The sequence below is a fragment of the Heterodontus francisci genome, chromosome 11, assembly GCF_036365525.1.
Source record: "Heterodontus francisci isolate sHetFra1 chromosome 11, sHetFra1.hap1, whole genome shotgun sequence".
Taxonomy (NCBI): Eukaryota; Metazoa; Chordata; class Chondrichthyes; order Heterodontiformes; family Heterodontidae; genus Heterodontus; species Heterodontus francisci.
Window position 1 is genome coordinate 19,382,047 of NC_090381.1, and position 17,911 is coordinate 19,399,957.

General features: G+C 45.6%; 1 protein-coding gene across 4 annotated transcripts in view; it reads right to left on the reverse strand.

Moving 5' to 3' along the window:
- The window catches only part of LOC137375110 (lactosylceramide 4-alpha-galactosyltransferase-like), a 165,356-nt gene that overhangs the window by 59,662 nt on the left and 87,783 nt on the right, over positions 1-17,911 (reverse strand). For 3 of the 4 annotated variants that reach the window (XM_068041745.1, XM_068041743.1, XM_068041742.1), the window contains one exon: positions 14,949-15,056. Coding sequence is in view for 3 of the 4 variants with exons in the window: in XM_068041743.1 (XP_067897844.1) it covers positions 14,949-14,965 (17 nt within the window). In the remaining variant the exon portion in view is untranslated. Of the gene's footprint in view, positions 1-14,948; positions 15,057-16,367; positions 16,444-17,911 lie in introns of all 4 variants that reach the window. The other variant, XM_068041744.1, reaches the window with a different exon arrangement.

Genomic DNA, 17,911 nt, shown 5'->3' on the forward strand with positions numbered 1-17,911 from the left:
CAGGGCCCTCGCCAGCCTCCACGGATATTTCAACTGCGGCAAGCGGGCGTGCTGGGGAAATGAAAGGCTGCCCAGTGATTGCTGCCCGCCTTTCCGCACCCCGGGGGTATGGCAGTCATGCACAGGGTGCCCGACTGAGGGCCGTCCCCACCTCGCAAGCTACCCTGGGACCTAAGACACCCACCTCCTCCCAAACGACCACTGCAACCTCACCACGGAAGGAGCGATCTCCCTAGTGAGGCCACCCCAACTTACCTTCCCTCCACTATTGTAGTCACTATTGTAACGTAAGAAATATGGCAGCCAATGTGCACACAGCAAGATCCCACAAACTTAATAGTCAAACAATCTGCTTTTTTAGTGATGTCGGTGAGGGATAAATATTGGCCAAGACACCAGACTAGGTGCACAGGGTAGGCGGTGGCCTAGTGGTATTATCACTGGACTAGTAACCCAGAGACCCAGGGTATTGATCTGGAGACATGGGTTCGAATCCCACCACAGCAGAAGGTGGAATTTGAATTCAATTAATAAATCTGGAATTAAAAGCTAGTCTAATGATGGCCAAGAAACCATTGTCGATTGTTGTAAAAACCCATCTGGTTCACTAATGTCCTTTAGGGAAGGAAATCTGCTGTCCTTACCTGGTCTAGCCTACATGTGACTCCAGACCCACAGCAATGTGGTTGACTCTTACATGCCCTCTGAAATGGCCCAGCAAGCCACTCAGTTGTACCGAACCGCTACGAAGTCAATAAAAAGGAATGAAACTGGACGGACCACCCGGCATCGACCTAGGCACCAGAAATGACAACGGCAAACCCAGCCCTGTCGACCCTACAAAGTCCTCCTTACTAACATCTGGGGGCTTGTGCCAAAGTTGGGAGAGCTGTCCTACAGACTAGTCAAGCAACAGCCTGACATAGTCATACTCACAGAATCATACCGGACAGACAATGCCCCAGACAATGCAATCACTATCCCCGGGTATGTCCTGTCCCACCAGCAGGACAGACCCAGCAGAGGTGGCGGGACAGTGGTCTACAGTAGGGAGGGAGTTGCCCCGGGAGTCCTCAACATCGACTCCGGACCCCATTAAGTCTTATGGCATCAGGTCAAACATGGGCAAGGTAACCTCCTACTGATTACCACCTACCGCCCTCCCTCAGCTGATGAGTCAGTACTCCTCCATGTTGAACACCACTTGGAGGAAGTACTGAGGGTGGCAAGGGCACAAAATGTACTCTGGGTGGGGGACTTCAATGTCCATCACCAAGAGTGACTCGGTAGCACCACTACTGACCGAGCTGGCAGAGTCCGAAAGGACATAGCTGCTAGACTGGGTCTGCGGCAGGTGGTGGGGAAACCAACACAAGGGAAAAACATACTTGACCTCGTCCTCACCAATCTGCCTGCTGCAGATGCTTCTGTCCATGACTGTATTGGTAGGAGTGACCACCGCACAGTCCTTGTGGAGACGAAGTCCCGCCTTCACATTGAGGATACCATCCATCGTGTTGTGTGGCACTATCACCGTGCTAAATGGGATAGATTTCGAACAGATCCAGCAATGCAAAACTGGGCATCCATGAGGCACTGTGGGCCATCAGCAGCAGCAGAATTGTACTCAACCACAATCTGTAACCTCATGGCCCGGCATATCCCCCACTCTACCATTACCATCAAGCCAGGAGACCAACCCTTGTTCAATGAAGAGTGCAGGAGGGCATGCCAGGAGCAGCACCAGGCATACCTCAAAATGAGGTGTCAACCTGGTGAAGCTACAACACAGGACTATCTGCGTGCCAAACGGCGTAAGCAGCATGCGATAGACAGAGCTAAGTGATCCCATAACCAAAGGGATTAGTATAAATGGGTGGTTGATGTTCGGCACAGACTAGGTGGGCCGAAGGGCCTGTTTCAGTGCTGTATCTCTAATCTAATCTAATCTAATCTAATCAAAGGATCAGATCTAAGCTCTGCAGTCCTGCCACATCCAGCCGTGAATGGTGGTGGACAATTAAACAACTAACTGGATGAGGTGGCTCCACAAATATCCCCATCCTCAATGATGGGGGAGCCCAGCACATCAGTGCGAAAGATAAGGCTGAAGCATTTGCAACAATCTTCAGCCAGAAGTGCCGAGTTGATGATCCATCTCGGCCTCCTCCTGAAGTCCCCAGCATCACAGATGCCAGACTTCAGCCAATTTGATTCACTCCGCGTGATATCAAGAAATGACTGAAGGCACTGGATACTGCAAAAGCTATGGGCCCTGACAATATTCCGGCAATAGTACTGAAGACCTGTGCTCCAGAACTTGCCACGCCCCTAGCCAAGCTGTTCCAGTACAGCTAAAACACTGGCATCTACCCTGCAATGTGGAAAATTGCCCAGGTATGTCTTGTACACAAAAAGCAGGACAAATCCAACCCGGCCAATTACCGCCCCATCAGCCTACTCTCTATAATCAGTAAAGTGATGGAAGGTGTCATTAACAGTGCCATCAAGCAGCATTTGCTTAGCAATAACCTGCTCAGTGATGCTCAGTTTGGGTTCCACTCAGCTCCTGACCTCATTACAGCCTTGGTTCAAATATGGGCAAAACGGCTGAACTCAAAAGGTGAGGTGAGAGTGACTGCCCTTGACATCAAGGCAGCATTTGACCGAGTATGGCATTAAGGAGCCCTAGCAAAACTGAGGTCAATGGGAATCGGGGGAAAACCCTCTGCTGACTGGAGTCATACCTAGTACAAAGGAAGATGGTTGTGGTTGTTGGAGATCAATCATCTGAGGTCCAGGACATCACTGCAGGAGTTCCTCAGGGTAGTGTCCTAGGCCCAACCATCTTCAGCTGCTTCATCAATGACCTTCCTTCAATCATAAGGTCAGAATTGGGGATGTTCGCTGATGATTGTACAATGTTCAGCACCTTCAGACTCGTGACTCCTCAGATACTGAAGCAGTCCGTGTAGAAATGCAACAAGACCTGGACAATATCCAGGCTTGGGCTGATAAGTGGCAAGTAACATTCGCGCCACACAAGTGCCAGGCAATGACCATCTCCAACAAGAGAGAATCTAACCATCTCCCCTTGACATTCAACAGCATTACCATCGCTGATTCCCCCACTATCAACATCCAAGGGGCTACTATTGACCAGAAACTGAACTGGAGTAGCCATATAAATAAATAGTGTGGCTACAAGGGCAGATCAGAGGCTAGGGATCCGGAGGCGAGTAACTCACCTCCTGACTCCCCAAAGCCTGTCCACCATCGACAAGGCACAAGTCAGGAGTGTGATGGAATACTCTCCACTTGCCTGGATGGGTGCAGCTCCAACAACACTCAAGGAGCTCGACACCACCCAGGACAAAGCAGCCCGTTTGATTGGCACCCCATCTACAAACATTCACTCCCTCCACCACCGACGCACAGTGGCAGCAGTGTGTACCATCTACAAGATGCACTGCAGCAATGCACCAAGGCTCCTTAGACAGCACCTTCCAAACCCACAACCTCTACCACCTAGAAGGACAAGGGCAGCAAATACATGGGAACACCACCACCTGCAAGTTCCCCTCCAAGTCACACACCATCCTGACTTGGAACTATATCGCCGTTCCTTCACTGTCGCTGGGTCAAAATCCTGGAACTCCCTTCCTAACAGCACTGTGGGTGTACCTACCCCACATGGACTGCAGCGGTTCAAGAAGGCAGCTCAACACCACTTTCTCAAGGGCAATTAGGGATGGGCAATAAATGCTGGCCTGGCCAGCGTCGCCCAAATCCCATGAATGAATTTTTAAAAAAGGCTCCACTGCTCTTCTTTAAAATAGTGCCGTCAGGTGTTTTACATCCACCCAAGACAGCAGATAGGGGATCAATTGAATGACCCATCTGAAAGATGGCACCTCAGATAGCACAGCACTCCCTCAGTGCTGCATTAGAGAGTCAGCCTAGATTATGTGCTCAAGTCTAGGGAGTGGGGTTTGAACCCATAAGCTTCTGAAGGTTCAAGAATGCCACAGCTGACATTTGTTAGGAGTTGGATTCCTTCCTGGGTCTATTGGAAGAGCTGAAGTTTACGGAGAGTGTAAGTGGAAGGCCAGTCAGGAAAACATTGAAATAGTGGTGTTAGGAAGTAAAAAAAGTGTAGATGAGAATTTCAGCAGCAAATGGGCTGAGGCAGGGTTGGAGATGGGCTAGACAGCAATGAGATCAATGTTTCATGAAATGGCTAGTAACCTTATAAAATCTTCAGAAAATTAATTGATTATAGAAATCTTTCTCTCTTTTATTAAGATTCTGTAGCTGTATGCTGGGCTGACAGACACAGGGCAAGATAGACCTCTTATCTCTGGCAAGGAGATGACTCTGGCACAGCTCTGAAATAACTCATTCCAAAGCTCTCTAACCTTCCGGGAGCAGATCGGAGCGGACCTGTGGGGAGAACGTCGGGAGCGGAGCCTATGAATCGACCCCGAGGATTGAAGCCCAGTGTCTTACCTTCCGGGAGCGGACAGCAGTCTCACCTCTTCTAGTGCGCTGGAATTCGGAACAAAAAATGTGACATCAGAGGAGAGCTGCAAGGTGATTGGTTGGTGGGTAACAGCTGTTAGAATTTCTTAAAAATAAAAGGGGAAAGTTGTTTTTTGTTGGAAAAACATCCTCTGGTGATAAGGCGAGTACTACTAAAGTGTTTTTTTTTTTAAGGACTTTAGATTGAAGTGGGTAGAACAAGGCCCCTAGTATAATTAGTAATTTTAATTAAGGGAGTAACTAATTAACCTAAGGGTAAGTCATGACAGGAGAGCTCAGCCCCGTGATATGCTCCTCCTGCGCTATGTGGGAAATCAGGGACGCTTCCAGTGTCCCTGACGACCATGTGTGCAGGAAGTGTATCCATCTGCAGCTACTGGCTACCCGCATTACGGAGCTGGAGCTGTGGGTGGATTCACTGTGGAGCATCTGCGATGCTGAGGACGTTGTGGATAGCACGTTTAGTGAGGTGGTCACACCGCAGGTAATGGCTGCATAGGCAGAAAAGAGATGGGTGACCACCAGACGGAGTAGTAGGTGCAGGCAGGTAGTGCAGGAGTCCCCTGTGGCCATCCCCCTCTCAAACAGATATACCGCTTTGGATACTGTTGGGGGGTGGTGGGGGGAGGAAAAGGGTTGGAAGAACTGTAGTGATAGAATCCCCTATTGCAACGGGTGCAGATAGGCATTTCTGTGGCCACAAACAAGACTCCAGGATGGTATGTTGCCTCCCTGGTGCTACGGTCAAGGATGTCTCGGAGCAGCTGCAGGACATTCTGAAAGGGGAGGGTGAGCAGTCAGAGGTCGTGGTCCATATTGGTACTAACGACATAGGCAGGAAGAGAGATGAGGTCCTGCAAAGTGAATATAGGGAGTTAGACAGAAGGTTAAAAAGCAGGACCTCTAGGGTTGTAATCTCAGGATTACTCCCTGTGCCACGTGCTAGTGAGGGTAGGAATAGGAGGATTAGGCAAATGAATGCGTGGCTGAAGAGCTGGTGTAGGAGGGAGGGCTTCAGCTAGTTGGATCATTGGGATCTCTTCTGGTGCAGAGGTGACCTGTACAAGAAGGACGGGTTGCATCAAAACTGGAGGGGGACCAATATCCTTGCGGGGAGGTTTGCTAGTACAACTCGGGAGGGTTTAAACTAGTCTTGCAGGGGGGTGGGACCCAAAGTAGTAGTCTCTCAGATGAGATAGTTGAGGCAAGTGTAGAGGTTAAAGCAAGGAAGTTCAGTAGGCAGGCTGGGCGGGGGCAGGACAGGGAGTGTGGAAGGTCTGGTAAGTGAAACTACATTTACTCAGAGCATGGATCGGTACATGGGATTGTGATATTATAGCCATTACGGAAACGTGGTTGAGAGATGGGCAGGACTGGCAGCTCAATGTTCCGGGGTATCGATCCTTCCAGCGTGACAGAGGTGGAGGTAAGAGAGGAGGGGGAGTTGCACTGTTGATTAGGGAGGACATCACGTCAGTACTTACAGAGAGTATCCCTGGGGGAAAGTCTAGAGAGGCCATATGGGTAGAACTTAGAAATAAGAAAGGGGTGATCACTTTGATGGGATTATACTATAGGCCCCCCAATAGTCAGAGGGAATTGGAGGAGCATATATGTAGGGAAATCACAGATAGGTGTAGGAATTATAGGGGTGTAATAGTAGGTGATTTTAACTTCCCTAATATTGATTGGGACTGCCTTGGTGCTAAGGGATCAGATGGGGAAGAATTTGTTGAGTGTGTCCAGGATAGTTTTCTGAAGCATTATGTGGATGGCTCTACTGGAGAAAGGGCTACCCTCAACCTCCTCTTAGGAAATGAAGTTGGGAAGGTGGTTGATGTGTCAATAGGGGAGCATTTTGGGATCAGTAACCATAACTCTATTAGCTTCAAGATAGTTATGGAAAAGGATAGGACTGGTCCTCAGGTTGAAGTCCTAAATTGGGGGAAGGCTAATTTCGATGGCGTCAGACAGGAATTCTCAAAAGTTGAATGGGAGATGCTGTTTACAAGTAAAGGGATGTTTGGCAAGTGGGAGGCTTTTAAAAATGAGATAGGAAGAGTTCAGGCCGGCATGTTCCTGTTAGAAGGAAGGGCAAGGCTGGCAAGTTCAGGGAACCTTAGTTGACGAGGGATATTGAGGGTCTGGTCAGGACAAAGAAGGAGGCATATGTCAGGTATAGGCAGCTGGGATTGAGCGAGTCCATCGGAGTATAGGGGATGGAAGGAAATTAGGAGGGCGAAAAGGGGCCACGAGATTTCCCTGGCAGATAAGATAAAGGAGAATCCTAAAAGATTCTATAAGTATATTAAGAGTAAAAGGGTAGCTAGGGAGAGAGTAGGTCCCCTTAAGGATCAGTGTGGTAATCTATGTGTGGAGCCATGGGAAATGGGCGAGGTCTTAAATGAATATTTCTCATCCATATTTACTGTGGAGAAGGTCATGGAAGCTAGAGAGTTCAAAGGAGGGAACAGCGATATCCTGGAGCATATCAACATTACAAAGGAGGAGGTGTTGGAGGTTTTGAAGCACATTAAAGGTGGATAAATCCCCAGGGCCTGACAACGTGTATCCTAGGATGCTATGGGAAGCAAGGGAGGAGATTGCTGGGGCCCTGGCAGAGATTTTTGTATCATTGTTAGCCACGGGTGAGGTACCGGAAGACTGGAGGGTAGCTAATATTGTGCCTTTATTTAAGAAGGGCAGCAGGGATAAGCCAGGGAACTACAGGCCAGTGAGCCTTACATCAGTGGTGGGAAAAAGTTATTGGAAGGGATTCTGAGAGACAGGATTTATATGCATCTGGAAAGGCACGGTCTGATTAGGGATAGTCAGCATAGCTTTGTGCGTGGGAAATCACGTCTCACGAATTTGATTGAGTTTTTCGAGGAGGTGACCAGGAGGATTGACGAGGGCAGGGCGATGGACGTTGTCTACATGGACTTTAGCAAGGCCTTTGACAAGGTCCCGCATGGTAGGCTGGTCCAGAAGGTTCGAACACATGGGATCCAGGGTGAGCTAGCAAATTGAATACAAAATTGGTTTGGTGATAGGAGGCAGAGGGTGGTAGTGGAGGGTTGTTTTTCAGTTTGGAGGCCGGTGATCAGTGGTGTGCCGCAGGGATCGGTGCTGGGCTCTCTGTTGTTTGTCATATATATTAATGACTTGGATGTGAATGTAAAGGGCATGATTAGTAAGTTTGCAGATGACACCAAAATTGGTGGTATAGTGGACAGTGAAGAAGGTTGTCTAAGGTTACAACAGGATATAGATAAACTAGCAAAGTGGGTAAGGGAGTGGCAAATGGAATTTAATGCAGACAAGTGTGAAGTGATGCATTTTGGGAAGTTAAACCCAGGGCAGGACATATACAGCGAATGGCAGGGCCCTGGGGAGTGTTCATGGGCAGAGAGACCTTGGGATGCAAATACATAGTTCCCTGAAAGTGGCAACACAGGCTGACAGGGTGGTGAAGGTGGTGTTTGGTATGCTTGCCTTCATCGGCCGAGGCATTGAGTACAAGAGTTGGGATGTCATGTTACAGTTGTACATAACGTTGGTTAGGCCGCATTTGGAGTCCTGTGTGCAGTCCTGGTCGCCGCACTACAGGAAAGATGTAATTAAGCTAGAGACGGTGTAGAAAAGATTCACAAGGATGTTGCCTGGTTTGGAGGGCTAGAGTTATAAAGAGAGATTGGATAGGCTGGGTTGGTTTACCCTGGAGTGAAGGAGGCTGAGAGGGGACATGATAGAGGTATATAAAATTATGAGAGGCATAGATAGGGTAGGTAGCCAGAGTCTGTTTCCCATGGTAGGGGGTGACTAAAACTAGAGGGCATAGCTTTAAGGTGAAAGGGAGGAGGTTTAAAGGGGTCAAAGGGGTAAATTTTTCACATAAAGAATAGTGGGTACCTGGAATGAGCTACCTGAGAAGGTGGTGGAGGCAGGAACAGTAGCAACATTTAAGAGGCATCTGGACAGGTACTTGAATGAGCAAGGCATAGAGGGATATGGAATTGGTGGGATTAGTATAGAAAGGCATTATGGTCGGCATGGACACAGTGGGCCGAAGGGCCTGTTTCTATGCTGTACGACTCTATGACTCTATAAAGCCTGATAAGATGAAGCTTCATAGCCTCTCTAGACCAGTGTATGGCAGAAGTTTACAAATGATACCTAGCAAGCAATAAGCCACAAGATGACTTCAGGGGCAGAATGATGGGTATGGGATGCGTTTAGTTTCGGTACCTGTCCCTTGGTGATTGGACAATTGGAATTGAACAAGTGATTGACATGGGACACCCACCAGCCCCTAGAAATGAAATACTGTATACAAACAGGTGCTCAGGAGGGAAAACTTCAGTCTTCTTCAGACAGAAGAAGGAAAGCTTCCCAAAGTGGAATCTATGCTGGCTTCTGCCTAATATTTTGGTTAGCTCAAGAAGACTGGGGACCCGGAGGACCGAAGAGACAGCCAACATCTTGCCTGCCTCATCCGTTGGGGAGACAGTCACCACCATTCTCCCCCACCATATGATCTGGGACCAGTAAACAGTTCAACCTACTGTGGGTCGTCTATCTTTTCTGTCTAGTTAGGTTATGCGTCATCATATTTAAACTGCTGCTTCTTAATAAACCATTTTAAAACCAATTATGACTTCAACCCCCTTTTTTGGGTAATGTGTGACTCCTGGACCAAATCTTGCAGTGGTGTCAGAAGTGGGATTCACAGTGGTCGCAATCATAGGCTTACATTGTAAGAAGTTAGTCTTAGTTAAATGCATGTGAACATTGTTGAGATTGATAGAAAATCTCAGGAGAGTTTTGGTAACATAAAGACAGAAGTAGAATGGAGTCAACATTTCACAGGAAACAGTTAAGAGATAGCCTGGCATAGTAAACAAGGTGAAAGAATTCCTGAGAATTTTAGAGGAGTGTGACGGAGATTACGAGGTGCATTCTTAGTTGGTTCTCTGAGGAGGTTCAGAAACTTAAGCTGAAGCTAAAAACGGGCCAAAATGAGTGGGCATATTGACCACATTGCAGTTACCTTACAGTTAAATAGGGGGGGAAAAAAAACAAACTAAGAGAGCAAGTGGATAAGCTACAAAAAGAAAGCAAAAATAAAAGCAAAATACTGCAGATGCTGGAAATCTTAAATAAAAACAAAGTGCTGGAAAATACTCAGCAGATCTGGCAGCATCTGTGGAGAGAAGCAGAATTAACGTTTCAGGTCTGTGACCCATCATCAGAACTGGATATCCGTTCAGGCTCTGAGAGAGGAACTGGGGGTGAGAGTGGATATGAACACTGACCCCTCCTCCTCACACCCCAATTGGAAAGGTTTTAAATCTTACATCCGGAGTTAGAGAAGGACGACGTTAAAACAGTTCCTCCGAGCTGCATGCTCCCAAGAATTAAGACAGGAAATGGACTGAGATATTTTGACCAAAGGCTCACTTGAGGAAATAGAGGCTGACCTAAGGAGGGCCCCTAGGGCGGAAGGGAATATTGAACTTCCCCAGGTTTTAGTTATCAAACAGACCCCACCGAAAGCCTGAGCATGTTCACAGAAAGGCTCCACAATTGCTACCAGTGAGCAAGAGGTAAAAGGGGTCCCTATTTTGACTCCTGAGTTTTAAGAGCGTCTATCTGAATGGCCTTCAGCCATTAGTCTGTAACGCATTGGGCATTTATAACACGAAGACAACGTCCTACTGTTACAGGAGGCCATGTATTTGCAACCCACAAGCATGGTTGTGGAAACATGACGAAACTCAAACGATATTAGCAAACCAATATATGCTCCTATGAAGGAGCTGAGAGCTAACTGTATGTCTGAGCCACTGCTGAGTCATTGTCAAATCAGGCTGTTGAAAAATCGGTTTGAGAATCAAGCTTATAAACAATTGTTTCCAAAATTAATCTTAAATGCCGTCTTCCCTGAAGAGAATGTTTTTAATTGAAGTTGATAATGTTACTACTGATTTTTGTCGTTTTTAAATCCCAAGAATGAAAACTTGTACAAGTTTAAAAAGATACCAAGACTTGGGAAAATAATTTAAAGTGGTGATTTTTTTTCTTCCCAAGCGAAGGCAAACCAAAGTTATGCAACGTGACATAATTGCATGCATCTGAGAATGCTTCTTTGTCAGAGGCAGAAAAAACAAAGAAGTTAACCCTTCTGCTGTCAGCTTTAAAAAAAATTAATTCACCACACAATTGAATATATGACAGGACAAATTAATCTATTGGGGTCTTAAGCAGAGCCACAATGGATTCTGTGTGTTTTTTTTTTAAAAAAAGAGATGACAAAGGTTTCCAGGGTCACACAAGTACTGATATGGCAGCAAGAAATTCAGCATTTTTTTTTAAAGAAAAGAATTTAAGAGCCTATCTGAAGAGTGTACAAAATCATGAGAGGTATAGACAGGGTGGATAGCAAGAGGCTTTTTCCCAGAGTGGGGGATTCAATTACTAGAGGACACGAGTTCAAAGTGAAAGGGGAAAAGTTTAGGGGGGATATGCGTGGAAAGTTCTTTACGCAGAGGGTGGTGGGTGCCTGGAACGCGTTGCCAACGGAGGTGGTAGATGCGGGCACGATGGCGTCTTTTAAGATGTATCTAGACAGATACATGAATGGGCAGGAAGCAAAGAGATACAGACCCTTAGAAAATAGGCGACATGTTTAGAGAGAGGATCTGGATCGGCGCAGGCTTGGAGGGCCGAAGGGCCTGTTCCTGTGCTGTAATTATCTTTGTTCTTTGTTCTTTGACATCAAATGTGACAGCATGGTGATAATTTGGACTATAAAACAACCAAGCCTGGGCATCACTGTTTCCGTGATTGAAACTGATAAAATAAAATAAAATTGATATGTTGCTATTTCAAGCACTCGAAGGGAAAATTTACCTGAAATTTAAAAGGAGATAATCAAATTTTCATTTAACAAAAAAACAGATGGAAAAGCAGTCCAGGTGGTTCCTGAGTATCAAGAAATAAAGTTTTGTTTGGGGATTGAACATTGACAAAACCCATCAGCACAACAACACTGCTATTTGAAAATTTATAAGACATAAAAAGTCATCTAAAATAAACAAACTAGGACCACTTCGGAAGGCATAATTTTTGTTTTAGAGATTATGACAATATTGCATTGGACAGTAATGTTCCTCCAGGCCTCATGAATGAGATAGAATGCTAATTAATGGGGTGCCCCAATTAGAATAAAAGACAGAGACAGAAAAAAAAAATCACCAAAGGGGAACTGAAATAACACAGCTTGGGTTCTGTTCAATAGAAAATATTAATCTGTCTACATCTACATTCTAGTAAAAGACAGGAAGGTGCAGATGAGATTTGTAAATTCATATTTTTGTCTTGGAGCTGTTTTATCCTTGCCTACACACTTTTCAAGAAAACTGCATTTGATAGTCTGGCTACTACCCGAGGCATTGGGACCATGGAGGAGCTCAGCAAAGATCTCAAGACAGACACCCTCCACTCTTTTGATACGAATCACCAGTAAGTCCAAGAATGGCTTATATCGCATGGTGCATATGGTATGATATTGGAATAGCATGTGAGTGTGAAGCAACTAACATGTGGTAACGCATGGTGAACCTACACTGAAGAACGGGTCCCAGACATGCTCACTTACTTGACAACAGAACATCATGAAATGTACCCAGTAGATTGAGACAACATTTTAAATCATCAAGGCATTGACAAATACTCCAAAAAGAGAAACTGACTTAAATAATCAGGATACACTGAAACACACTGGTACCCATCAGAGGGAGTCAAATTAACTAAGAGGGATATAGAATCTGGATTTAGAAGATTGAGGGCTTGGACTAATACTTAGCAAGAACTATCCACAAGGTGGATCAGGGGAACAGACAGCTGGAGAATCTTTTAAGTCCACACAAGATCTGATCTGTTGGTTGAAACACGTATTTATAACAAGCCAATAATTTAGAACATCAGTTGTTATGACTGAGGTGGGAGGAGTTCACTCTTTATTCTAGTTCTGCTTCGCCACGGGTCACAATGTATATTAAATTTTTTTCCCACTTACTGATATGCTCAATCATTGACCATTTTAATCCCAGAATAAAACACACCAACCAGGTTTCTTTAACAAAATTATCAGATTATAAAACAAGTCTTAACCAGTAATGAAGTTAAGCATAAACGCACAGACTGAAGTATAACAGCTTACATACATACATACATATATACAAACAAAAACAACCAGTTAACCAGAAAAATGAAAGGGAATGTTGCTTTAGAGCTCTGTTACTAACTGTCTTTAACAATTCAAAGTGAAACCAAAAACATTCCAGAAGTCAAGCTTCCTGACCTCTTTAAATCTTGACCTGTCACTTCTCTAAAAATCTTCCCCAAGTCAAAACAACAAGCTCCCTGCTGGTATTTTATCTGAAAACAGGTGCCTCCCAATAAGGGCTTATTTACAAACCAAGTTCAGGAAGTCTTCAAATGACCTCTTAAAAAAAATGTTCCAGCATCTCTTCAAGCTTCCAGATGAATCAATGTCCATAATTCAACTACAGGTCCTTAAAAACATATTTTACAAAAAAAAAGGAACTCTCATAACACAGTGCAAAGAACAAGGCTGAAGCATTTGCAACTACCTTCAGCCAGAAGTGCTGAGGGGGTGATCCTCAGCATCACAGATACCAGTCTTCAACCAATTTAATTCACTCCACATGATATCAAGAAATGGCTGAAGGCACTGGATACAGCAAAGATTTTGGGTCCTGACAACATCCCAGCAGAACTAGCCACGCTCTTAGCCAAGCTGCTCCAGTACAGCTACAATACTGGCATCTACCTAACAATGTGGAAAATTGCCCAGGTATGGCCTGTCCACAAATAGCAGGATAAATCCAATCTTGCCAATTACCACCCCAACAGTCTACTCTCGATCATCAGCAAAGTAATGGAAAGCGTCATTGACAGTGCTACTCACTAATAACTTGCTCACGGATGCTCAGCTCTGGTTCCACCAGGACCAGTTGGCTCTACCCTTGGTGCAAACATGGGACAAAAGAGCTAAGTTCAAGAGGCGAGGTCACAGAGACTGCCCTTGACAGCAAGGCATGCATTTGCCCAAGTGTGGCTTCAAGGGGGCCCTAGCAAAGTTGAAGTCAATTGGAATCATGGGGAAAGCTCTCCTCTGGTTGGAGTCATACCAATCATTTCAGTCCCAGGACATCACTGCAGGAGTTCCTCAGGGTAGTGTCTTAGGCCCAATCATCTTAAGCTGCTTCATCAATGACCTTTCCTCCATCATAAAGTCAGAAGTTGGGATGATCACTGATGGTTGCACAGCGTTCAGCACCATTCACAAATCCTCACATAATTAAGCATGCAGGTGCAACAGGCAGTAAAAAAATGGTATGTTGGCCTTCATAGCGAGAGGATTTGAGTACAGGAGCAGGGATGTCTTGCTGCAATTATACAGGGCCTTTGTCAGGCCACACCTGGAATATTGTGTGTAGTTTTGGTCTCCTTATCTGAGGACAAATGTTCTTGCTATAGGAGGGAATGCAGCCTGGATGGGTGCAACTTAAACATGACTTAAAAAGCAACACCACAAAGGCCAAAGCAGCCCACTTGATCGGCACCCCATTTACCACCTTAAACATTCCCTTCACCACTGATGCACAGTGGCAGCAGTGTGTACCAACTGCAAGATGCACTGCAACAACTCACCAAGGCTGCTTCGACAGCACCTTCCAAACCCACAAACTCCACCACCGAGAAGCACAAAGGCAGCAGACGCATGGGAACACCACTACCTGCAAGTTCCCCTCCAAGCCACACACCGTCCTGACTTAGAAATATATCACTGTCGCTGGATCAAAATCCTGGAACGCCCTTCCCAACAACATTGTGGGTGTGCCGACAGTACACAGACTGTAGCAGTTCAAGAAGGCAGCTCACCACCACCTCATGGGCAATTAGGGTTGGACAATAAATGCTGGGCTTTTTGGCAATGCCCATATCCCATGAACAAATTTTTAAAAAACCTGATCTGAGCAGGTCATGTGGCAGTGAGCAGTGAGAAAACATTTCTCTGCAATGTTATTTTTGCAAAGGAAATTTTGACATGCCCCAGTATTTGCCAGCTAATATAAATAGATATATTTTGAAGCCTTCTACAATGCCCTTCAAGGCTTGTGCATAGATATTCTACTGGGCCTCAAGATTCAAACAGGCTGAATTTGAATAGTAAATCCAGCTGAGAATCACCGATGCCAGGGAAACATGGTTAGCGCTAGGAATTTAATGATCATTTGGAACGTAGTACAGCTTACATAAATCAAAGCATGACACCACTGGCATATTAAAGACACATAAACATTCACTTAACTTACTTTTCAAAGAAGGTCATACGAGCAACTGTTCTGTTTCATTTTTTTACTGAGTTCCTCTTCAGCAACCTACAGCTCAGATTAATGAGTGGCTTTCGTGTACATTTGTACCTGTGTGAGAAAAATAAATTGAGCAGGCTGTTGAAAATACTGGCTCTGGATTGGGAAGGTGGAGTCAGATTGCAAGAGAGGCAAATGATTGGCTCAGCATTAACTGGTATCCCAGCAGTGAATCCAGCAGCCTCTTACCTCATCTGTCTGTAATTTAATACACAAACAACTTTCAGCCGGTACTAACCGATCCTGAGGGTGTGTGCAATGCACAAAGCTCTGCAGAGAGAATAGAAGAGGCACAGCAGTTCTCCGTTGAAAGCAGTGATGGAATAAATAGTCTTTGCTGCTGATATTACATGCAAATGTTTGGCGTTAAACAGAATGCTGAGGCCATGGTAAACTGTACATAAAGCATGGGGTGGAGCAGGTCATCAGTGATCATTTTGGAGAAAGAAAAGATTTGCATTTACATAGCACCTTTCACAATCTCGTCCGAAACTTATTTACAGCCAACTGTAGTCACTGTTGTCATGTAAGAAACGTGGCAGCCGATTTGTGCACAGCAAGCTCCCACAAACAGCAATGTGATAATGATCAGATCATCTGTTTTGGTGATGTTGACTGAGGGATAAATGTTGACCAGGACAACAGGCAGAACTTCCCAGCTCCCCTTCCAATAGTCCCATGGGATCTTTTCTGCCCACTGAGAGGGCAGACAGGGCCTCAGTTTTAACGTCTTAATCAGAAGACAGCCCCTCTAACAGTGTAGAAAACCCTCAGTACTGCACTGGAGTGTCAGGTTTGATCATGTGCTCCAGTCTCTGGAGTGGGATTTCAGCCCATGACCTCTGAATCTGAGGTTAGAGTGATGCCCAATAAGCCACAGCTGACACCATAAGTGGTAGAAGAGCAGGAATGCCGTGCCAAAAATAATTGGGTGGGGGTGGGTAGACAGGGAAATAATTCACTTCATGTTTGTACTTCTGTGTGAAGTACACAAGTTCTTGTGTGTTTCGAATTGACACTGAGGTCAATTGCAATTGTGAGCATATCTTAAGCCATTCTATTAGATTTCGATGAATTAAAAGAAAAAAAGAAACAAAGGGGAACTCTTCTGAAAAGCAGAACATGAAAATGACAAGGAGCAAGAGTGGGATCATAGAATCTTACAGCAAAGATGGAGGCCATTCGGCCCACTGTGGGTGTTTTGGCTGTCAGGTAGAACTATCCAATTAGCCTTACTCCCCTGCTCTTTCCCCATAGCCATGCATTTTTTTCCCTTCAATTATTTATCCAATTTTCTTTTGAAATTAATTATTGAATCTACTTCCAGCACCCTATCAGTGCATACAGATCACAACAACTCACCAAAAAAAGTATTTCCTCATGATGCCTCTGGTTCTTTTGCCAATCACCTTAGATCTGTGTTCTCTGGTTACTGACCCTTATGCATATGAAAACATTCAGCATAACTTCCCTACCTAGTTACTCCCTGCCTCTATTAATAAAGCCAAGTATCCCAGATGAACTGCGGGTAAGGACATAGATTTAACAGGAGGTAGAACCCAGAATGAACTGGTAGTAAACACGAATCCGAACTGGGGGTAAGCACCCAGCATGAACTGGAAGTAAGGACCCAGAATGAACTGTGAGTACGGACCCAGAATGAACTGTGAGTACGGACCCAGAATGCACTGGGAGTAAGAACACAGAATGAACTGGGGTAAGAACACAGAATGAACTGGGGGTAAAAACACAGAATTAAGTGGGGGTAAGAACACAGAATGAACTGGGGGTAAGGACCCAGAATGTACAGGAGGGAAGGAAACAGAGTGAACAGGGGGTAAGAACACAGAATAAAGTGGGGGTAAGAACACAGAATGTACAGGAGGTAAGGACACAGAGTGAACAGGGGGTAAGGACACAGAGTGAACAGGGGGTAAGGGCACAGAATAAAGTGGGGGTAAGACCACAGAATGTACAGGAGGTAAGGACACAGAGTGAACAGGGGGTAAGGACACAGAGTGAACAGGGGGTAAGGACACAGAGTGAACAGGGGGTAAGAACACAGAATGTACAAGAGGTAAGGACACAGAGTGAACAGGGGGGAAGGACACAGAGTGAACAGGGGGTAAGAACACAGAATGTACAGGAAGTAAGGACACAGAGTGAACAGGGGGTAAGAACACAGAATGTACATGAGGTAAGGACACAGAGTGAACAGGGGGTAAGAACACAGAATGTACAGGAGGTAAGGACACAGAGTGAACAGGGGGTAAGAACACAGAATGTACAGGAGGCAAGGACACAGAGTGAACAGGGGATAAGAACACAGAATGTACAGGAGGTAAGGACACAGAGTGAACAGGGAGTAAGGACACAGAATGTACGGGGGGGAAGAACACAGAATGTACAGGAGGTAAGGACACAGAGTGAACAGGGGGTAAGAACACAGAATGTACAGGAGGTAAGGACACAGAGTGAACAGGGGGTAAGGACACAGAGTGAACAGGGGGTAAGGACACAGAGTGAACAGGGGGTAAGAACACAGAATGTACAAGAGGTAAGGACACAGAGTGAACAGGGGGGAAGGACACAGAGTGAACAGGGGGTAAGAACACAGAATGTACAGGAAGTAAGGACACAGAGTGAACAGGGGGTAAGAACACAGAATGTACATGAGGTAAGGACACAGAGTGAACAGGGGGTAAGAACACAGAATGTACAGGAGGTAAGGACACAGAGTGAACAGGGGGTAAGAACACAGAATGTACAGGAGGCAAGGACACAGAGTGAACAGGGGATAAGAACACAGAATGTACAGGAGGTAAGGACACAGAGTGAACAGGGAGTAAGGACACAGAATGTACGGGGGGGAAGAACACAGAATGTACAGGAGGTAAGGACACAGA